Source organism: Phoenix dactylifera, chromosome 11, assembly GCF_051530095.1.
Source record: "Phoenix dactylifera cultivar Ajwa chromosome 11, Ajwa_hap1_PhDact_Kaust_v1.1, whole genome shotgun sequence".
NCBI lineage: Eukaryota > Viridiplantae > Streptophyta > Magnoliopsida > Arecales > Arecaceae > Phoenix > Phoenix dactylifera.
The window spans coordinates 25,940,308-25,964,071 of NC_143200.1; the positions used below are offsets into that span (position 1 = coordinate 25,940,308).

The 23,764-nt window shown below is 39.8% G+C and overlaps 1 protein-coding gene across 5 annotated transcripts; it reads right to left on the reverse strand.

Annotated features, from left to right (window-relative positions):
* Positions 1-238: 238 nt before the first annotated feature.
* On the reverse strand, positions 239-8,417 carry LOC103702282 (CMP-sialic acid transporter 2). Of its 5 annotated transcripts, none has more exons than XR_005512476.3 (15): positions 8,261-8,417; positions 6,801-6,864; positions 6,622-6,682; positions 6,418-6,529; positions 6,141-6,220; positions 4,357-4,432; positions 4,165-4,265; positions 2,939-3,010; positions 2,688-2,736; positions 2,545-2,586; positions 2,304-2,425; positions 2,137-2,196; positions 1,975-2,061; positions 991-1,085; positions 239-799 (listed from the first exon to the last, which is right to left on the reverse strand). XR_005512476.3 is itself a non-coding variant. In XM_039127993.3 (15 exons), exons 1-15 carry the CDS (start codon positions 8,285-8,287, stop codon positions 742-744), a joined length of 1,065 nt encoding a protein of 354 aa, XP_038983921.1. In that variant the 5' UTR covers positions 8,288-8,417; the 3' UTR covers positions 239-741. The 5 variants fall into 5 exon arrangements, 4 of the variants coding, with proteins under 4 accessions (XP_038983921.1, XP_038983922.1, XP_008782845.2 ...); XM_039127993.3 differs by having other exon boundaries at positions 2,013-2,061; positions 6,804-6,864; XM_039127994.3 differs by having other exon boundaries at positions 2,013-2,061; positions 2,966-3,010.
* Between the last annotated feature and the right edge of the window lie 15,347 nt (positions 8,418-23,764).

The window sequence follows — 23,764 nt, forward strand, 5'->3', positions numbered from 1 at the left end:
TACCGTTGCACCAAGATCCACCCTCTCATTTATAATTAAAAATATTCAGTAGAAATTTGTATTTGATTCGTGGCCTTTGAGAGACCAGACTACATTTGTGTTCAGATGTACCTGTGAAAACAGTTCTGGAAAAATATCATTATAAGGATGAGCATTTATTGAGTGTTTCATCCTGTAAATGACCCAGTGGAGTATAGCAGCCCATCACTTTCATTTGAGAGTCGTAACAATTTCTATATGGTAAAATATGGTGAATTCATTTGCACTCACCACGTTGGGGTCCAAAAGAATGAGCGTCATTATATTCTGAGTACAGTAAATTTTGACACAATCACACAGCACTTAAAGAATCCATATACAGGACTATGCAGGCATTGCCTTCTTTTGTCTAATTAAATTTCCAAGACAGTGGTTCTGAGTGTCATGAAACAGCGGAGGAATATCAAGGGCCAAGAGCCTGAAACGAACCAGCACTTAGGCAGCACATTTGCAAGAATATAAGGACTTAAAAGTCCAGCTTTCTTCCAGACCACTTGTACCGATTACTTTGATGCATTAAGAATTGATACAAAGGGAGGTCTAGAATTGATTATATGGGTGTGATGACACTTCCATTAGCATCAACAGCTTCTGTAATGCTTGTTTGGCCTTCTGAAACAAATCCCAGTTCTACCAAGATAAGGATATTTAGGATGAGGTAGAAAGAGTTCCGTTCAACCACCAAAATCTGTGCAAAAAACCTCATTTTTGTGGTTGTGGCTTCCCAATAGAGTGTAGATATATTGAGATCGAAACAACCCTGAAAGAAAACATGCAATTAACTTCAACCACTAACATCAAGTGTAGATTTTGGATTTGGGTCCAATAACAAGGGTGGAGATACTTTCTGAACATTTTGCACCTTGAGGTTTACAGAATCTCTCCCCCCAGTCAAAATGAAAAACAAGTGTACCATTAATCAAAATGTGGATCTGGAGTTCAGATGCTTACGTAGATCCAAGAAAGAAGGCAAGGGAAAGATGGAAGCCAAAAAGAAACACTGATACAACAGCTGTCAGAAGCATTGCTACTGAAGTTGAATAGACCTGTAAATAATGCAAGCATATAGCAGTCAGGAAAAACGACACCACAAAGTTCAAGCAGAGATACATAATTGGCTCATATTCCCTCCTTCGAATAGCTTCTTCTGCAGTTCAAAAGTGAGTAAGATGATGGTCTAACTCAGATGGTTAATGCTAGCTGAATTGCAGGTATATCACCTCTTGCACTTACAGGCATAAGGTTTAATTATGTTCACCATTGTGCTGACAAAATGGCGGACTAGCTTGCTGGGAGAGGAAGAAGTTTGAGGGATGACATTTTCTGTTGAAACCACTTTTTGTTTCTTTCCAATTGAAAGAAGCTTACGCTTCTGCAATTATCCTTGTTTTCTAATTTCACGCATTAAGAACTATTAAGAACTAAAAAGAGAGAAGCATTCAAACTTATATATACCTATGAGAAAATATTTGGGCCACAGATCAGGTATAATTTGTAATATCTTAAATGAAAATTGAAACTTTGCATCACGAGATTTCATGAAAAGTGAAAACTAATGTTGTACAATACTAGCAGAGGATTGCTAGCTTGATTGTGAGAAGCAATGGTGCACCAATCTTTAAGTATGTGAGTGGAACTCCGCAAACCATATACAGCATTGTTTTTGCAAGTATGCAAAGGATTTTTATCAATGAAATAAAGCCAAACAGTCCAAATCTTGTCATTAAGCACATAGCATAATCCATTATTCATTCTGCACAACAAAAAGCAAGCCACTGGCTGGAAGGTCAAGGTCATGTTTTTATGAGGGCAAGGAAGCCCTCAATCCATCCTTTAAATTGATAAGCTAGTGAATCAACTATAAGAAGATGGCATCTTCCATGTGTTTGGGATGCAAAGCTCTACAAGCCAACATAATTAATATAATAGTTTTACCTGATACATAATAGAAAGCAGCTTCCAATGTTTTTTACCTTAACAATGTTATCGGCATACTTCATAACCATTGATACAGCAATGCCACTGCACATAAACCGATAGAACTCAGATAACTGCAAAATATAGAAACTACATTTTTCGTCTTTTGATACAAGATACCTGAGTGCGTGATTGACGATCATGCAAACTGTGATAAATGAATAGCCATGAAAGAAACCTCTGTATGGCAAGGCATAAGTCAGGTCTAGCAAATTCAAGATAATTGTGTGCATGTTAAGATTTAATGATGAATTATAAAAATAGAGGAAATGTTTTTGAATGCTCACTTGTTCATGACTTCATCATAATCCTGAATGCAAATTGCAATCAGATTAAAAACCATTCCAAAGATGTACAGCCAGAAGTTCTGCACATTAATATTTCTTGAAGGGCGCTTTTTAATAATAGCCTGCATAGCAGAAAATTAATATATCGTAACTGGCCAATGATGGAGATTGCATACAGTTTTTCAAACAATATGACGAGAAGCAAAGATGCAATATCTCACATCCACCTTATTAAGCATACCTCTGTGTATACCCCAGCAAAGCCACTTAGAAGTGCCATGACCTGGTAATGAAATTTTAGATATTACTATTATAAAGTCCAAATAATTAGGTAAGAGAATTCTTCAAGTAGAAAAAAAGTGCTCCATAATATCTATAACTCACAATGGCCATCACCCAACCTGGTAAAGGAGTCTGAAGAACATGATCAGAACTGCATGAAAGATAATGTCTGAGGTTATGGAGTTAACAAACCCAAAATTTGAAGAATGCTACTCACAAGGATATTATAGTCAATGAAAGAGAGAGAGAGCTTTTGCGACTGGCTACAACTATCATTTAAGTATAAGAGTAGCTAGAGGACCTATGGATCACAACAAACCCCAGCATATGAATAAATAAGATATTATGCTTACGAAGGGTTGAGTTGAGCTGTTGTGCACCCTGCACATAAAAGAATAAAAGCTGCCCACTGGATTTCACTTAACCTGAAATAAAACAATTAATAAATGGAGCACACTTAGCAATTTTAGAACTTAAGGTTTAACAGTTGGTCAGAAAACAGATCACCTGGTAACAGGACAGAAAGGATGTAAGAAGCAACAAAAGTAAAGGAAAATAATTGATCAACACAAATCGGAAGAGAATTTATTTTTTTAAAAAAAGGAAAGCTCATTTATTAAAAGTTCTGCATATTCCTCAAATGTGAGAGAAAATAAGAAGTTTTATAATCAAGCCCTACTAATCAAGATTGTGTACAGGGTAAGCGCATGAGATTTCGTTTTATCAGTTCAAATCCTCATCTTGATGTGTAGAAATTACTCAGCGTACAAGAAACTACATTAACTTCGTCATCAGATTGGTCTCCCCTGATACCTCAATCAAAACTTCATAAATTTTTAAAAGTTTTCAGCCTTCCTGAATCCAAAATGGGGGTTAAACAAATATACAAGAATGCATGTACAGCTAATAACTTAACCAAGGCTTTTGTAAGAGAGCAGTAACAATATATAAAATGGAGGATGCTATATCACTATTGATGATAACAACAATAAATATAACGATCAAGGGTCGAAATACCAATACCCATACTGGTTGGGGATCGGTGCAACATGATTCCAACACATAATGTACTATACTGATGCATGGTATGCTACTTGGTGCTAACATAACAAAGGTGACACCAACTACCATATGTCGGTACAATATGGCATCAAGAGGTGTATCGAGAATTGGTTCTCTGCCAGTACGCTGCCCAGTATAGAGCGATTCGAAATTAATACTTCAACCCTCGACACTAAGGCTGACCTAATGTCAACCTTCCCACAAGTTATACTTATAATGCAGATACTCTCATAACAGTATGTTCAAAGAAATAAATCACGATTTATGTTTATCACATAGAAATGCTTGTGGAAGGGGCTTCAATTTCCACACTGCAGTAAATGAAAGTTCAGAGCAACCAGATGGTATCAGTGCTATCAACAACAAAAATAAAAAATAAAAATAAAAACACTTCTATGCATAATATGCAGAAACTATTAAGTAGCCCGAGTTACAACTCCCCCCCAAGAGACACGCAACTGCAGTCACTCATCAGAGAAATAAATAACTGCATCCCGCTAGACAATAAAGTTCTTACTTCTTCTTTAGGATGATTCGGTATAACACACCGGTGCTGATAATGTTTAGGTTCTTCAATATCTGGTAAGCAGGGGCGTCCACATATGCAAAGATGTAATACTGGTAGCAATAAAATATGAATGGGTCATGGTGTTCATTACTGCAAATTATTTCTTTTTTAATCATCAGAAGCATCTGTAAAATAGTTTACCTGTAGTAAGTTCTTAATGAGGTAAAGTATTGCAGGAATAGGATAAACACTAACTTCGTCAAAAGATGTACTTAACCTGAAAATTACAAGATGGTAAACATAAATCCAAGATGATTAATTGATAAACTAACATCACATTACATTTAATCTAACTTCTAAACTAAAAATCCACAGTTGGACACTTGGATAAGAATGTTAACTTGTAAGGTTTTAATATGTATAAAGAATCCAGTAAAATATTAGCAAGCAGACCAACATATCAAGTAAAGACAACTTTAATGGACCAAAGGAGAGGTCTATGATATAAATTTTCATCATCTCACATAACTGCAACTCTGATTCCAAATTTTCATTTAAACCAAAGATGATCAACCATACAGTTGTTGGTGGACACATAAACACATGAACCTATATGATGAATACAATAATTTTTCCACTCCCCCCCTCCCCCAACGCGCACACACACACAAAAAAGGAGGCCTATAGATACCACATGTTTATAAAAATAAAAAAAAGTAGAATCATAGCTAAGGTTAGTTGAACCATCCCAAGTTGAGCGATTCAAGGTATATCGAACTGGACTGGCCAAGAACAAGGATAGTTTAGGCTCTTGAAATGGGGCAAGGGGCGAACCGGTTAGAACCAGGCCAACCAATCAGTTTTGCAAGGTTTCAGGCGATTCTAACTCAATTCACCTAGCCAAACCAACCCCTCCTTATAAAGGAAGGTTCAAGGCTATCCAGAATCCTCGTCCTAGTGCTTCGTCCCCTCTCCTTTTCAAAACCCTAGCCCCCACCTCCTGCACTTCAATGGCCGCTGCATTGTGCTGCCACCTCTCTAGTCAATGATTGCCTCCCGACCTCGACCCCACTATTGCCCGACCCCATCACTGATGACTTTGGCATCCCTTACCTCTTCTCCTTTGATGTCCTCAGCCTCGCAGCTCTCCTCTCCTGCATAGTTGATGCCATCGACACTCACCTCACCTCAAGTCTTGCTGCTCTCCTCTTCCATGTTGTCACCATCATTGACACCCTCTGGCCTAGCTATCGGCCTCGCTGCTCTCCTCTTTTTTTGTTTTTCCCCAACCAAAAAGCACCGGGTAGCCATGTTAACCTGACCAGTATGCAACTGCATATCATGTGTTGGTACAATATGGTGTTGTACCATAATGTACCAACCTGGTACACAACCAGTTTGGATCATGGTACTGATTCAACTAGCCTCGATCATAACAGTTAAAACAGGTCAATTGATTTCAAAATGAGATGTATTGAAATCTTGCTTATGAAAGTACTTAATTGTCTCGATAGAGCTTAATGAGAATGCTACAATTTAATAGGATAGATTAAGTATGCTTTATGGTAAAACCTGAATGCTGCTTCTGTGCTTACAATGCTACATTCTTAGGGAGCATGGCACATCACCATCAGTTTGTTTCTCTTATCACTTCATTCAACTAAACAAAAAAAATACTATGGACAAAACAATTGATTGCCACTTGTAGCATATTGTAAGAATTTTAAGTTTCATATAAAACTTAAAAAAAAAAATCATAAGATGCTTTAGTAAGTTATACAAGGTTTAATAAACTTGATAAACCTCGATTGCTACCTGTTAATATATAAAAAATGTTGAGGCCCAAAGACTAAATAAAATAGTAAGATGTTTCATTCTTATAGGTGGTTTCTATGCAATGTTTTTTTCTTTGATCTTAAATTTTTAAAGAAAATGAACATGTAATCAGGAAAAGGACCACAACTTTCAGTAATGGACGAGCTTACTTGTTGTCTTCCGTGACACCTTGACTTTTCCAGATTCTAGCAAGGGCTGAAAGTGACAATGCACATTTTAAAGCCTCCACCTAGTCAACAAGAACAGAAATGAATACAGCAGTCACAAAGAGCTGTAAAAACTTCCAAGTTCACTACTCTCTCTCACCACACGGGCGCGTGCATACAAAAAAGCAGATATAATTATCATCCAACATCTCTTCATTTCGAAAGAACTAGTCAACTAGGAGTTGCAACTTTATTCATTTAACTGCACTGCTATTCGCACCGAAAAGTTTGCTGTTGTCACACTGTATTCATACTTTCCAGCTCTTTTGGACCACACAATCAGTATTGCCTGTGAACTCGTCAGCAATGTTAATGCAAGTGTAACAATTGACCTGCCAAAGAAATGAGTACAACAAGAAAATCATATTAGATGGTCACTTTATTTCTCTCATCATATAATTTAAACATTCTGAAGTGGTCTTACTTTAGCTTCCAACTAGACTTGTTTGAGCCACCTACAGAGCTAGGCATGCTGTTAGTTACCACTGCAGAAACAAAGGCAATTGCATGGTTCAAAATAATAAGGACATGCAGCTGGAAACCAAAACAGGGCATTAACTTATCAGGTATGGCTTCAGAAATATAGCTTGAACAAAACAATACCACCAGAAAGAGGCGTCCAACGTAGACTCTCTATATCCTTTTGAGATGCATCCTCATAGTTTTCCTATAAATATCATACCACAAATTTTTTATGTTCAGGATCAACCAAAAATCACTAGTAAAGCCCTCAAAACTATATAGCAGAAAATGAAAAAGCTTCAGTTTGATAAAAAATCATGGCTTGTGGTTACTAGAGGATAGGATTTATAATAATCATCGTGATCTTTCTTACAAGAACAGCTCAAAAGAACACACAAATCTACATATCATGAACTAGCACCAGTACCTTCTTACCCTAGTTATTTCTCCATCATGCCTCCCTCTATTTCCCCCTCCATTACCAAAAATTTATTTTTCCACCTATCTCTCTCCACTCGTCTATCTGATTCCCCTAAATCTATCTCTTAAAAATAAAAACAGATATCACTAATCTATATCCTTTACACAAAAAACATGCCTAGATGATAGAAATAAGGAACAATTGCTGCAAAAATCATTGGACTTGAATTTAACCAATAGGTGAATTAGTGTATTAAAAAAGAAAAAAAAAAGGTGAGATTTGAATCTGAGAACATAAGAAGACAAGAAGATGTGATTAAAAGAAAATCACTACAAAAGGATAATGAAGCTTTAACCAAGACAGGTACATAATTCTACAACTATTCCAAGAACGTCAGAACAACAAACTAGACTGTGCGTGTACAAGTGAAAGACTGACAGCTCAACCTAAAATCTACATAGACTGCAAATTTTCAGGAAAAAAAAACAAAGTAGGAAAATACCTATATTCAAGTAAAATACATCATAGGATTCAAGTATTACTTAGATTTTATTTGAATAAATCAAAGGTGACATCAAAAAAAGAGCATGCAGTCTGAATTATCCCCAGAAAAAGGCTTCAAATAAACAACTAACACCAAACGACATATAATGACCAACAAATAAACAAAGGAATAACTAATAAACAAACCGAATGCATCATTCAGGCAAATAAACAGAATAGAATTTCGAATTTGTCCCTAGTTAATCAAAGCAAAGGCCATCCAACCAAAGAATGTAGACGTGCACTCCAATCGGAGAAAACGAAGTCAAACACAACCCCTAGATCTGCAAACTATCAAAAACAAGAAACTCAAAAAAACCACAACTAAACAAATTCCAGCTCTCTAGTTGCCTAATAAGTGCCTCACATCAACACACCAAAGCAACTCCAATGCTCATAAAGAACCCCGACAAGAAACCCTGATGGCAATTCAAGAAGTTCCAACAACAGGAGCCTAAGAAGCGCCAATTCTTTACCCAAGAAACCGTCTCTTGGCCCCTGACGGATCGAAAACAAGAAAGGAAAAGGAAAAATAGGGCCTCCGAGACACTTTCTTGAATCGCATTCTTGATATTTGATGCCAAAATATAAGAAAAGAAACTGAGAAGAAGGAGGGAGAGATATCTATTTCTTTTACCTGATCTTTGGTTTTTCGGTACTCCATCTCTCGTCGAGTGCGGAGGGAAAGGGCGAAGGGATCTGAGGGCTCTCTCTTCCTTTTCTTCACGGCTCGCTGGGCTTCCCACTCCTTTTCAGTCCCACCGCACCGACGAATCGTCGAATCCTCGATGGAAATCTAAGTATATATTATTGCTATAAAATCAGGGCCACATCGGCTGTACATCGTGAAACACAAAACATACAAAGTATGTGTCTTTCCGCGAAAGAAGGATTCATTCCTTCGCGCCCATCCACCATTGGATCATATACTGTTCAATTTGAGATCTGTGCAATGGGTGATCAAACGGTGGAAGGGCGCGAAGGAAGAGGATTTTTTTTTTTTTTTTTGGCGCGAAAGGTACAACCGCGTGCCGGACCAGTATGCAGCCGTAGCGGACCTTAATGGAAATGGACCGGTCTCAGGGATCTTCACATAGCAATATCTAAGAAACCTATCCTGGAAACCATACAGTAGGATAAGAACATTTGAACGGAAAGATGAATAAAAACAAAAATGTCTGAAGAATTATATAAGAGGGTACATAGTTATCTGATGGGGTAAAAAAAAAAAAAAAAATCAACCTGCTCAACTTGCATTTTATAAAGAATAAACAAAAATAAAAATATATATATAAATAGAGTTTTAGATCTCTTTTATTAATTTAATAATAAAATTAATCATAATTTTTCTATTTATATTAGTAAAATCTTACTTGGAAGAGCTCACAGTTTGTTAGAATCTTTTTAGTGTTAGATCTCAACATTTATATCAACTTTGTCTTCAACTGCTTTATTTAATTTTTCTTGAATGGTGAATTATACCCCATCAAGATCTTTTCCAAAATGTAAATTTTTATTTTGATCCATGAATCTAAGAAATAGTGAGAATTCTTGATCTCTCTCAATATCTCTCTCAATTCGAAGATCCAGGATTTGAATTGATGTCGTTTCATTGATTCCTCCTAAAGATTTCAATTCAATTGGAATTTGGTATCTTCATATGCCCTCGATCACCGCATACATCAAATCATTTAGATTGTGAGAGAAAGACACGGTCTCCAAAAATTTTGATGTGCAATTTAGTTTCCGATATAGAGAATCTTCTTCCAACATGTTCAAAACTACTTGAAATAACTAGGATGATCTATATCGAGTCTTCTAATCATCTTGATCACATGGTTGGCAAAATATCATATATTTTTTCTTGGATAAGTGGTCGATAATATAAGATTCTAATGTAAGTTGGATTGATTTTTCGACCTATTTTATCCACTTGCATCTCGTGTAGTCTAACCCTTCAACTCCATTTTAGTGGGTAGAAATAATACTGCACAAAAATTGTACATGGGTAGGTTTGTACATCTTATTATACACAGTAATCAGCATTAATTACCCATCAATCCCAATATGCTTCTAGGGGAAGCTTCAATATTGTGTCTAGCTGCAAACCACTCGATTTCTAAGTTATTTATTTTTTGTATTCTTGGATCCTTACACTAAAACTTTTAATTATGCATATTGGGCTACTAATATTTCATATCCTAGCAACTTAGTTTAATTTAACTAAGGTGAAATTGATAGCATAACATTTAAAGCCTATTTGGATGATTGGGTTGAAAATTCTATAGAATTTATAGGTTGGATCAGTACAACCATCAAAATCATAGAATTATAAGCTGAGCTAGGCTTATATTCATAAATACCTAGAGGTAGCTTTGGAGTAAGCCAACCCGAATCTCATAGGGAGAAAAAAAAGACCTCAACTGTTAGGCCTCTCTGTCTTCTCCTCTAATGGAGGAATACACTAGTCCATTACGGTCCAACTAGGTGGGCTGCATAAAAGTATATTGTGAGTGTAAATATACTTATCTACACCCTCAAGTATTTCGATACTAAAAAATGACTATCGGTTTCTTTGATTTGATATAATTAGGAGGGAAGAAAGCGATCTTGGACCATAGAAAGGTCTTTTGAATCAAAAGTACTATCAAATCCAAAATAAAAACTATGGAAAAAGCTCGTTGACAGTAATACTGGAGCCCTATTTACCAAGCATTGTTCCTGAATCCCATAAGATTCAGAATATCTATGAATATAGGTCTGATCCAACTTGTAATCCTATAATTTTGCTAGTTGTACTAACCCAACTCATAAATTCCATAAAAATTTTAGCTCAGTCATCCAAATAGGCCCTTACATTTACTAAAACTCTTGAAATAGTCAGTAACATTCTATAGAACTTGATTGAGAATATCTGGTAGAACTTGAACTTCTATATGAAATAAAAGATAAAATAGGGGAAACATGACCTTAGCTCGGTCCAAAGCCGAATATAACTTAGTATAATTAATATATATTCTTTAAATGAATAGGTGGATGCGAGCTCTAGATTAATATTGGATCAGCATATGAGAAATAAGTTATTTAATAGTATTTGTAACGATCCAAAGCCTTATTCAAAAAGTACAACCACAAGATATTATCTGAGTTTCATGGTTCTATATAAATATATGGATTCTATCTATTGTATAGCCGATATAGGAGTAAACATACGTATGCACAAGTCCTCGTGCAAACACTACCAAATCCAAATCACATCGGAAAATTAAAGCAAGCCACCCCATATTTTTCTTTCCCACAATTATCCAAATATGTGGATCCTCCAAATTATTTTTAACAAAATCAAGAGAATATCGGATTGCATCCTTAAATTTCTATCAAAACTCATGATGAACTCAAATCTTGATGAAAGAATATTTTACTAAGCAAAAAAAGGAGGGCTGGGGGAGAACTAATCTTCATACCCATTTTAACCACAATGACCCAAAATAAGCCAGTTTATCTTATCTGCGATCCACTTTCCTTCTCAAGACCAACCGGTTTCCCGCTTTCTGAATCATCCTACCGTTAAACAATCGATTTTGCGGCAAAATACGCAGAAATTTCTAATATTCTATTCTTTTAAGGCGATACGGAACGCGCAAAACCCACCTCTCTTCAAGGCAGAGAAAGTCTGACGTCGATACAAACAGAAATCGTTCAGATTACCTTCCCAGCGGATTCTCGACATGATAGAACCCTTGGAAGTCTCGGAAGAAGGGGGGGAATGGAGATGGTAACGAGATCCGATAGGCTTGGATCGGGAAAAGCTTCCACTCGAACTATTCTTTTAAGGCCGAGAATGTTCGGCCTTTACCTCTGACCCCAATCCTCATCATTTTCTTCTTTTTTTTGAACTAATTCTATCAGTTCTTCTGGAGATCTGATTGCATTTTTTTCAGGGTTCAATTCTCAGTCACCAACTCGTACCTCATTGGTAATAGTGATCGTCTTCTTGGCAAGATACCATGCATCAGTTCAATATTTGTTGGATTTCAAAATTTCGAACTGGATGCATTTTAGTGGGAAGAGTTCTACTATCAGCATTTCCTTTCGCTGTTTGATATGAAGTGAACTGAGCGAACGCTCGTCTTCCTTAAATATAAAAGCATGCATCATCTCAACAAGTTCAGAACGAAGTTGTTATCGAAATGTAATAAGAGTGACACTTGAGAACTCAACATGAGATAGTACCAGTTCCCCATAAAAAGTTCCTCATAGAAAAAGAAGCGCAAAGCAGTCAACTAGATGAAAGCATAAACAAGACTATTGAAGACCAGTGAGAGTTCCTGAACATCCACACCGACAAGTAGGGTTGCCATAGATCAAAACTTACTCTCTAGCAATGAAAGCTTGGGCTTATCATTCATCTTCCTTCAACGGAATTAGCCTAATAGGAAGAGGAGAGAAGGAAAGTGCAAGAAAATAGAGTAATGCCGTTAGATGTTATCAAACTATTAGAGTACATGAAATTCCTAGAAGAGAAATTAGGGGTTTATTAACATAAGATAACACAGGTAAAGGATTCAGACAAGATTTTTTTATTTTTTTATTTTTTTTTTTGGTACAGAAGACAAGAATCTTTTGGAGAAAAGAGTTTAAGCAGAGCCCAACCCACTTCCATTAAGAAAATAAAAAGACACAAAAACTAAGATGAACAGATATTTGCGCTGTTACATATAATTTGAGTTCGCGAACTGCAGAAACAAAGATTCCACCACTGCTTAAAAAGATCACAAAAATTTTCTTTTAGAAGTTTATTTTTTCTTTAAAAAAAATAATTAGTCACAGCCTCAGGGTGAGATCTATTTCTTCTGAGCAGCCCAAGGCGACCTCCCGACTCCCGGTATTATTCTCCTCACTTAAGTTGGCCTCTGGATCGATGAGCGTTTCCTCAGAAGAGCCATCCGTGGTTTTTATATCCCACAGTGCCACCCTGATGCGTTGGCTCTGCACCCCCATGTAATCCACCAACTGGGAGTGCTGCGACCCAACGCTGATGGATGACTCCCAATCCATTGCTTTCAGTGGTACGGCAGGCGTCGCGTTGCAAGCAGCAAGGTTGTTCCCTTGCTCGCGACCACCAGCAGCGACCCGCCCCTTGTGATTTAATGGTCTCGGAACTGAGCCTGGGCAATCTGATGAGGCGGCAGCCTTCTCCTCTTGCTGCCACTGCCTCTTCATCTCCCTTGCATGGGCGGCATGGTGTCCGCCCAAGGCTTGGAATCTCACAAAGGAGCGATCACAGTAGGCACAACGGTAAGCTGCCGGAGGTGCCGAGACTTGTGGCTCATCGCGAGCACCAAAGTGGAGGTATTGCATGTCGCCGCCAAGGAAGTCATGGTAAGGGAAACGGCGCCCATGGTCGCTGCAGTTCATCTTGAGAAGAGGAGGGGTCTAAGGATTGGGAATAGGAAGGGAGAGGCAATGGAAGATTGGTTGGGTTAATTGTTGAAGGGCTAGGTAGGAGTTTATGGGCAAGGAGGCAAGGGTAGTAAGCACGTTGTTAAAAGCTTTCTATGAGCTCTTGTTACAACTATGGTATATTGAACACCGAACTTTCAAATATTTACTTTAGTGGATCACTAAATTTCCATAATTATCTGTCATTACAGTGGATAGGGATGCATGTAGCTCATGCTATTCATTGTATCTTTTTTTTTTTTTTTTGCTATGGTTTCATTGTATCTTTCGCGCGAAAGAAGGAACGATTAACCTCTTATGACGTCGGCCATTGGATCACATCTTGCACAGATCTTAAAGTACTCCAAAGTATTTTAGATTGCAGATTAGTGTACCATGCATGCATCAGACATTGTTCGATGGCCATATACAATAGTTCATGTAATTATGGAATGATTAAAGCAAGTAGAATATATGTGGCAATGAGGATCTAAGACATCCTGATAACTACTACTTGGAAAATCAGACATGATCTTGGAAGATAAATTAGCTCATCATTGAGTTAGATGGAATCAACTCAAGCTTAAAAAGGAGTAACTTATATTTGCATCCAGAGAACTTGCAATCTCATTTGCTGTTTTCTTCAAATCTCTCTATCATTTAGGATTCTCTTCCAGCAAAATTCATTAGGTTATTACAAATTCAAAATATGATATTCAAACTTCCAATTTTTTTTGATTTTGTATATCTTCAAAATATTGGGAAAGAATAGATTATAGATTTGATCCGTCTATATTTCAAAGACTTATATTGATATTGTCCCCAGTGGCCCAGCAATTGACATGAGAGTCCACACAAAAAATTGAACAATTGTTGGTGCTTGCAATTTCATGCATTAAATAATACTTCAATGCTAAAACATGTACCTAGGTTGGATTACATAGTAGAACCACAAGGAATATTTAACAAATCTTGGTTCTGGAAAAAGAAAAATTTTCGACATTTTTTTAATGCATATGCCAATGCTTATAAGCGTCGGTATTTTTATTGCCGTCGTTTTTTAAAGCGTCGGCAATATAAGCATCGAAATTTTACTTGCTGATGCTTCGAAAAAGAGTGAGCAACTGCTGACGCTTTTAAGCGTCACTAATTGCCAACGCTAATAAACATCGGCACACAGCGACACTTTTAAGCATCGAGCTATTCAGCAATACTGCTTTTAATGACACTTTAAAGCGTTGCTAGAATTATTTTTTTTTAAAAAAAATATTTTAAAAAAATTTAACTATTTATACAATTGTTCAAAAACTCAGTTTATACAATTATTTGCAGGTTACCTACTAATATTGAAGATCATACAACTTGTATTAAGAGTTTCTTAAAGGAAAGGGTTGGTTGATACCTCTTACAACCAACAATTTTTTTTGTAAAAAAACAATATTTTTACTGGGATGCTCAATATATGAACTAAGTTAATCTGATTGATCTTGTACCTTCTTTGGCTAGTAAATATTCATGGTCTTTATAAGGCAAGTTAGATGTCAGTTCTACTTCACTACCTTGGCTAGTATAGATTGATTGGCTTTATGAGGCAAGTCAGATATTAGTTCTAGTTAGTAATGGAGCATTCTTTCAGAAATTCTAGGTTTTCTAAGATTTTAGGACAAAATCCAAGTATCAAAAGGGGAATATTACCTCGAAAGAAGGCCAGCTGAGATCCGCAATGGAGGAGGAGGCAATTGACCGGAAGAGGGTGGTCGGCCGGAACTTCGAAGAAGACCGCGGATCGGTGATGGATACGGGCAGGAAGGAGGAGGAAGTTGGGGCTCTAGAGAGGGAGAGGAGGAGAAAGCCGGAGAGGACCAAGGGCTCAGCGCAGGCCGGAGGTAGAGCTTAGCAATTTGGGCGCTGAAAAGGAAAAAGGGGGCTACAATGGGGATAGGGATGTTGGGTCGGGCGGCGGGGTAGGAATTTAGGGTAAAATTGACCTCCAACAATGCTTATAAGCATCATCTTAATGTGGCTTCCGACAACGCTTATAAACGTCATCTTAATCCAGCCTCCACCAACCTTAGCTTCCGACGACGCTAGGCGTCGTCATATACCGACGCTTATAAGCATCGTCATATACAGATGCTTTTTAGTAGCGTCGGCAAATTATGACATGGTGGCTAAATTGTCGACGCTTTTTTTAGTATCGGCAGATCACAGTCGGAAAAAACTATTTTTTCTGTAGTGGTTGATTTAGGCCAATATATTGAAAATGAAATTCGGTAACATGGCTTTAATTTCCGCACAAAATCACATTGGATGCTAGGACGTCAAGGCCAATCTCACTTGTGCACCTTTTGCACTTATGACAAATAAAGCCAAAACCAGCTCAATGTATAGCTACCATCTGAGTGTTCGTTTTTATTTTTCCATGCAAATATCAGAAAGAGCTATTAATGTGCAATGAAAGGTACACTTTGCTTTGGTAGTATATATCATATGAGGATCTGGAAATTGAAGGTCTTACATTCTTCTGATGCGGAAGCTTTGGGTTTCCACGTAAAACTAATGTCCTACTTCTCTTAGTACTGAAAAGTATCATGATAACAATAAAATTTCATGTCCAAATTAAACTCTATTTCGATTTATTACTTCTATATTCCTGAAACACGTACATAATGCATCATTTGTCAAACCTATACTTTTCTAAGCGAAAGCCCCCTCAAGCATCATAAAGAGATAAAGATCATCCTCCAGGATAGAAACCAGCAGACAACTCGCAGAAAAATGCCTTCAACCTCCCAAGATGGAGCTGTTACTTCCACTTACACAAGGGAAATTAACATGGTAACCGAAGCAAACAAAGAAGAAGAAAATTAATAGGCAACCGAAGCAGGGTCCTTAGCAAATTAAAACCAACCCAGTAGGAAAACATCCAACAAAAGCAACAAACCAAACTGTGGATGAAATGGCGGGTTGGTTATAAACTAGTTGCAAAATTCTTCTTGGTTTCTTCTTCAAATTCTGAAAATATTTTCATCCTAACTCTTAGATTCTAGAGTAGTAGCGTTCCTCTTGGCCAACCAAGTGGCCGGTAGACTAAATTTTTTTTAAGAAAACAGAGAGAGGCCTACCTACACTATGGACTCGTTTGGTTCGCGGAAAGCATTTTTCCTTCTAGAAATATGATTCTTGGAAAACAAATTCCTAGGAAAGTACTTTTGGCATGTTTAGTTGACCATGAGAAAGTGACAAATTTCCAAAGTGCTTATATTTGGTTGGTCATCCACTTTTCTGGGAAAGTTATGTATAATTCCTATTATGCCCTTAATAAAAATTAAGTATTTAATGCCTCTTTAATGCTTGTTTAATGCTGAAGGGCCTTTTTGGGAAAAAATAAAAATAAAGTGATTCCCGCCTCATGGAAAAGTAACTTTTTCATGTTTCTCATGGAAAAGACTTTTACATGAAATGTGGGAATTATATTCCCATGGGAATACAACTTTTCTATCTCTTTTCTTTGAAAACTCCAACCAAACAAGAGGCATCTCATTACTTTTCCGTTGACCATACTTTTCCCCCTTCTTTTTCCACGAACCAAACGAGCCCTATAATTATCCAAGTCCAAATAAATATCCCGGACATACTATTCGAGGCTCAAACGCTAGGTCTGTAATTGCTAAACGAAGGGGTGCGACCATTAGAGCAAGTTCCTCTTTATGGCTTATAGACAAAGTTGGTTGTAATTTTTTATTAAATTAAATGTAATAACCTTTTCTTATATTCACAAACTAACATATATTTGTCAGCTCTTAAAATGACTGGTGTAAATTCACCATCATTTTCAAAAAATAGCAATTTTATTACACAAAAGACTAACGATTTGCTGTCTCAATCCCTGACTATTTGGCAGATGGCAATTTTCTAACTGATGCTTCTTTACCCTCAAAAAAAGACTCTCTGTTCAGGAACATATTTTCAATTTTCTATTTCAAATAGTCTTATAGCTTGAGTATATTGTTCTTTTTCTAAAAAAGTTGTACCACAATACAAATATATCTGCTAACAGAACATTTACATTTTTAACTCAAACTATAGAAGTTTCGTTTTAAGAAAGAAAAGAAAATCCTCTGCCTAGCTCTGAAATTTATACCAATCTCCATTTATATTGCTAATTAAATTCTCTCTTTTTTTATTCTTGAGAAAGAATTAATTAGATGCTAAGTTAGCTTGAGGTTCATGCATCTGCCCATCGGTTTTTCACTTTATTTTTTTTGTTATGGTGCAGAGCATATAATGCCAAAGTTAGAAACATAACAATTAATTATCACACTTTTTTATCTTTTGAGTAGGATAACGCATTGGACTGGTTCACCAAAATGCCAAAACGAAGTTTAGAACCATGAATGCCACGAGGCGTCCCATGCTCTTTCCCCAGCACCACTTTTCACTCTTCTCTCTCCTGTGGACCACCTCCTCTTGTACAAAAGCCTACCTCATGCCACCTCGTTTCATACCAACTCTCCTTTCCTCTCCAAGCTCTTCGTCTCCGAAACTTCTTCTTTCTCTTCCCCGCTGAGATGAAGTCTGGATTTCGGAGCATGAAGGAAGAAGCCCGAGCCAAAACCCGCGCCATGTATGAAGCAGCCAATCCCATTGCGTGCTCAAAATGCAGCAGAAGGTTTCCCACGGTGAAGGGCTTGAGCGAGCATCACTATTCCCACATCTGGGAAAGGAGTTCTGCGGTCAAAGATCTCGGGCAGAGCTCGAGCCAACACCAGCAATCAGCACCTCCCACTGCTACTCCAGTCCTTCCTACACCTCTATTCATGGTGAGTGCTGCATCCACCCAATGCACGGATCACATCTGAAACCATAGCCAGTCTTGCTTGCATGATAACTCGATACCGCAGCCTTACCCCAGTCACAGAGAGAGACTTCGGGCCTCCTGGCCGTATGAACAATAGTGGTAGGGGCATGAGCCAGTTGCATGATCCGTTCAAATTTAGCGAAAGGGACGTAGGATGTTTCCATGACCCCATCACAGCCTGCACGTAGTGAATCCATCCCTCTGAGGGGCTCGAATCGTGTCGATGAGATGTCTGTTGGGGTTTGGGGATGTGCAAAGCCTAGACACATGGCTTTTTTTTTTGTTTTGTTTTTGATGAAGCAAAGCCTAGACCATCATCTCTGAAGAGGGACCTCTTTAAGAGAAGGCACATACATATATGGTGCCGCTAAGCAACCTGTTCCAAACCCGGAGTGTTCATGTAGCTTTGCAAGGCCAAAAAGATGTTTCAGAGCAAGTTGACGCATCTGTCTAACCTTAACAATCTTATATGTATGGAGAGATTTTTACGACGTCTGACTGCTCCCAGCCATGAGCAGGGGAAGTCGGCGCGTCAACCTGACGCGAATCCTGAGAAAAGCAGCTGGAAGCCTCTAAATGTTGCTGGAGGAAACAGCGACGGCAACAAGGTAGCTGTTCCTGTGGGTTGCGTCAAGCTTCAATCTACCGAGCGGAAGGCACCGGCGGAGAGTACAGGTGTTGACACCGCAGATGAGGATAAACAAATGGAGCTGGACTTGACCCTCCATCTGTAATGGCCTTCAACAACTTTGTTTTGACTTCTCTTGCTTTCTGTGTGTGTTACCATTATGAGTTAGTAGGTGCGCACTCTATTTTCAATATTACTTTGTGATTCTATGAAATTATTATGAGGATGTCGTCGTAGTTTCATCTTTCATAACGATTAATGTGAGATATCGCTCTGATCGGAACGTAGGGGTACATATTTGTTGGTTAATTGAGATCACTGCATGCCGAGGCTTTTGTTTCCATGCAAATCAGCCAACTTGTTAGCTATTGTTTTTTGGGGAATGACTTGTCTTGGATTGCCGCTGGTGGAAGAAAGGTGTCAACTAGAGATGAAAGATACTCGAATAAATCTGATGCCTGTTAAATTATTTTCTTTGTGATAGTTTTATAAACTCTGCCTTTTTATTTCTGTTCAATTGTATGTGGCGCCCCTGCTCATGTGAGTCGAGAACGACCTCTCGAGGCAAGTAAATCACATTGGCAAGGTATAACTCCTGATCTGTAAGTCTGTAACATGAAGTTTTGAGGAAATGCATGTCTCTCTTACATTTTAATTACTTCGCAATCTAAAACTTGAGGCTGTTCTCTTCTTAGCATTCATGCTAGCATCTCTTCAAGATTATCTTTGAAGGGACTATTTTTTTTAAGTTTCTACACTACTATAACATGTTCATATAAATGAAGCAGTGTCTTTCCTCTCGTCTTTATCAGCTATATGTAGAAAGACAAACTAGAAAAATCATTATTCAGGTCTTTTAAAATAAAATCATTATTCAAGTTAGGAGCTAAGAACAAGCTATAGTCGTTCCTACAAGTTTGGATAACAATAGCAAGATATTTTATATTTACAATTCAAAAACACACACAAAATTTTAGCTTCAAGAGGGTACCATTTAGTGTCAATTTCTTATTGAAAGTGTCCGCGTTGACCCATTTATTTTCCACAAGAAATTGTAGTGAAGTCATGGATATTTTCAGCAGCTTGTAAGAAGATAAAAATACCAAAACAATCTGGCTTATAGAAGATACCAAAAATATCTGGCCTATATTCTTTATCTTCAGTCCTACTAAATTTTAAACCTAGGATTTTCTTTTCTACACTTGACGTAAAAAGAGGGATGAGCAAATGCCAAGTGAGCCAATCCATGTGTACAGCGGTAAGTATTGGAGGAAGCTCCATGCTTGTGATTCAAGCAAAGGCTGTCTCCTTCCAAGACGACAAACCCGGCACCGAACGAACGCCAGTTTCCCCGCATCGACGAGTCAAGACAACAAACTCCTGAGTCATTTTCTCACCTTTTCTTTTTTCAATACAATGACGGCTAACACACGACAAGTACGGATACAACCAATAAAATTAAAAAAAAAAGCATAAAGGATAAGGCGCGGACATATCGTTCTCTCAGATGAAGTCTTCAGAGTAGTAAGCCGCAAAGAATGTGACTCAGTCAGCAACATTATTTGCCTCCTTGTAGATATTTGTGGCTCAATAGAAAGCCACACTCTCTCAAAAGTCTACAGATGTCGTGGAGCAACGGCCTTCCGCCAACAGCGCAACCACGACCCCGAACCCACTCTCACCGTGGCCGAATCTCTTTCGAGAAAAATGTGTTCTGCACCCAACACACGCCTCGCATAGGTGATGCCCTCCCATGCTGCTTTGAGCTCGGCACCGACGACAGTCGTGTCGAAGATCCGCCGAACCCCGGCCGCCATCAGTCTGGCATCATAGTCTCTGATGACAAATCTCACACCACCACTGTACCCTCCCTCGCCAACAATAGTACCAATAATCTTCGCCGCATGAAGTAGAGCTCTGTCTGCCACCATCCTTGAAAATGCTCTACAATCCTTGAAGATCCGGGCATTCCTATCTAGCCAACAACGGTAAGCTAGATAGGCAGCCCTGTTCCCCGGCTCCTCAAGGTTGGGCCTCCGTGAAGAAACCTCTAGAAAGTCTAGAAAATCCTCGGTCGACGTCCACCCTTGCTGAAGGTCGAGGGAGCTTGAGGCGCACCCTCAGATCTGAGCAGCCCACAGACATCCGATGAGGACATGGAATAGAGACTCCTCTACCTCCAGGCAGACCACACACGCTGGGGGATACTCATCCCTCGCCAAGCCAGCACGCCTCTGGTAGGCAAGCACCCCCATGCCACCTTTCAGACAAATAAGGCCACTTGAGGGTGGATGCGCAGCCTCCAAATTCAGTCCCCATCAATTTGCCAAACCAAAAACCTACTGACCACCCCGAGTAAGTCCCGTCAAACGAGGTCCTCGTTCCATTTCTGCTCTCCTGGTACAAACAGATCGCAAACTCTGCGCCCCTCCAGCCAACCAGGGCCGAGCAAGGTAGGCCAACCATGCAGTGGTACCTCAAAGAGTCATCTGTCCTCCAAGACATCGATAACACATCCGTCTTTGATCTCCCATCTAATCGCCAAGAGAACCATCGGGGCGCAGATGTAGATCTCTCTCCAAATGAAGAAGTTGCGCCGATCAGTGCGAAAGACTGCCGAGTTGGCCGAATACCCAAACTTAACCCTTATCAGAGAGCCCTAGAGACTCTCCAGCTCTAGAAGAAACTTAACTATCAATCTAGTCGCGAGGATCTCCCATCGCTCGATCAGATAGTGGACCCCTAGCCCACCATTGTTGGTCGGCTAGCAGATGATATCCTAGGCCAGCAGGTGAACACCACTGCTACCCCTATGCTGCCCTTAGATGAAGCTTCTAAACAGTCGCTCCATGCACCGCAATGCTGCTAGAGGCACCATAGTGTTGGATTACAAATAAATAGGGATCAAGCTCAGAATTGACTGTACTAGTATGGCTATGCCCGTCATAGATAGAGCGCTCGCCTGCCATCCCTCTAGCCTGCGTCGATGACCAGCTTTATGGAGGTGCACTCCCCCCTGTGGAGACGTCGGCCTGTGATTGGAACCCCGAGATATCTCAAGGTTTCCTCCTACTCCCCAATCTTCAGGATTCCGGTGATAGAAGCCTTCACACCTGGATGAATCTTCAGGCCAAAGCAAATGGCTGACTCTGCCAAATTGACCTGTTGTCCGAACGCCACACAATACTCTCCTGGAATCCTCCGAATCGCCATAGCCGACCATCTCGTTGCATAGGCCAGCAGCAGATAGTCATCAGCATATAGCAAATGTGAGATCTGAGGCATGCCAAAGTGCTCTAGACAAGGAATCTGTGCAGATAATGAACAGAAGCTACGCCAAGGGGCATCCCTATCTTAGCTCGACTGATGACTCGAAGAACTGCAAGAGACAGCTGTTCACCAGTATAGCAAAAAACGGGGTCTGAATACACCCCCGAATCCACCTAATCCATAGCAGGTAAAAGTCGAAGCTCTCCAAAGAGTGTGTCACGAAGTCCCACCTCATCCTGTCATAAGTTCTCTCTATGTCGAGCTGAACATCTATCAGACTCCTTTGCCCCGATACCCTCTAAAGGTCAAATATGAACTCATGAGCAATGAGCACATTATGGGAGATGGACCGACCACCAACAAAGGCCTTCTGCTTAGGGCAAATGAGTCTAGGCAGGATGCTCCTCATTCTCTAGATCAGAATTTTCGCCACGGCCTTGTACAGAGTGGTGCACAAGCCGATCGGTCGAAAGTGGCTCGACTCCACTGGAACCTGCCTCTTTGGAATTAGGATGATGAAGGCCCGCTTCTATTCATCGGGCATCGTCGCAGAGGAGAAGAACTACTGGACAGCTGCCTCACCTTCTGCCTGATAATATGCCAATATCTCCTAAAAAACACTAAGAAAAACCATCCGAACCCGGAGCCTTATCCTCACCCAAAGACCAGAGGGCATCCTAGACTTCTGTATCTAACACCGGGTTGACCGAAGCTATGTTCTCGTCCTCCGAGACCCTCATCAATGGAGCTGGCTCACAAACCACACTAGTGCCACCCACCGGATCGGTCCACCTAGACCGAAAGAACTGCTCCAGGGTCCGCCTTATGGTGTTGGAATTCTCTATCATCTGTCCACTGTTATCTCTGATCCTGCAGACTCTGTTCCTCTACCTCCGGATGATGGTCAATTGATGGAAAAACCTCTTGTTCTGGTCTCCCTCTACGATCCACTGAATTCGGGACTTTTGTCTCTAGAAAACCTCCTGCTGCCTGAGGAGTGAGTGATGCCTGAAAAATAAGAACTTGAGCTCCCCCGATCTTCATCGAAGAGGCCTTCCCCGCACTCCTCTAGATGCTGGAACTTGGCAATGGAAGTTTCGGTTTCCTCCACCCTCCTGAAGATGTTTCCCACCTCTTTTTGGTTCCATCTGAGCAGCCGACACCTGGTCAGCTCTAACTTGTGGGTCACTATGTATATAACGTCCCCTTGCACTAGCGTACGCCAAGCCTCCCGCACTACATCCCACGACCGAGGGTAGAAAATCCAAATCTTCTCAAAACGAAAAGAACTACTAACCGGAATGAGGTGTGAGATACTCACCAGAACAAGGTAGCGATCTAAAGCGATCTATGGCAGGTGACGCACCTAGAGGTCTATGAACCTCTGGATCCAACTGGCCGTGGCAAAAGCTCTATCAATTCTCTCTCAGACGCACGCCCGCCCCTTCCTGTTGTTGCACCAGGCGAGCTTCGGTCGATGAACCCAATGTCGATCAGTCCATTGGCCACGATAAACTCCTCGAACTCTCTAACTTCAATCTTATTAGTGACGGCCTTCCCCCCGCTTCTCTCCGGACTGTCAATATAGATGAAATCCTCCGCCATCATCGCCAGGTGCCCATACTGGATAAGGCTGGTAACCTCACCCCACAGTAGTCATCTTTTCCTATAGTCCGTGCTCGCATAGGCTGCCAATAGGATCCAAAGAGGCTCACTCCTCTCTGAGATCACCATGACCACCTGTTGATCACACTTGTGGAATATGTCGAGACCGCATCCTCCAAGCCTCTGGATCACAATGATTCTTCCCGATAGGCCCTATAACCCTACCACATAACTTCCCCATGAGCTAGGAATGGACCGCTTCAACCGCTGCAAGCTAACTCCCGACAGGAGGATCTCAAACAAAACACAGATCTCCGGGTTGTGCGCTTGCACCA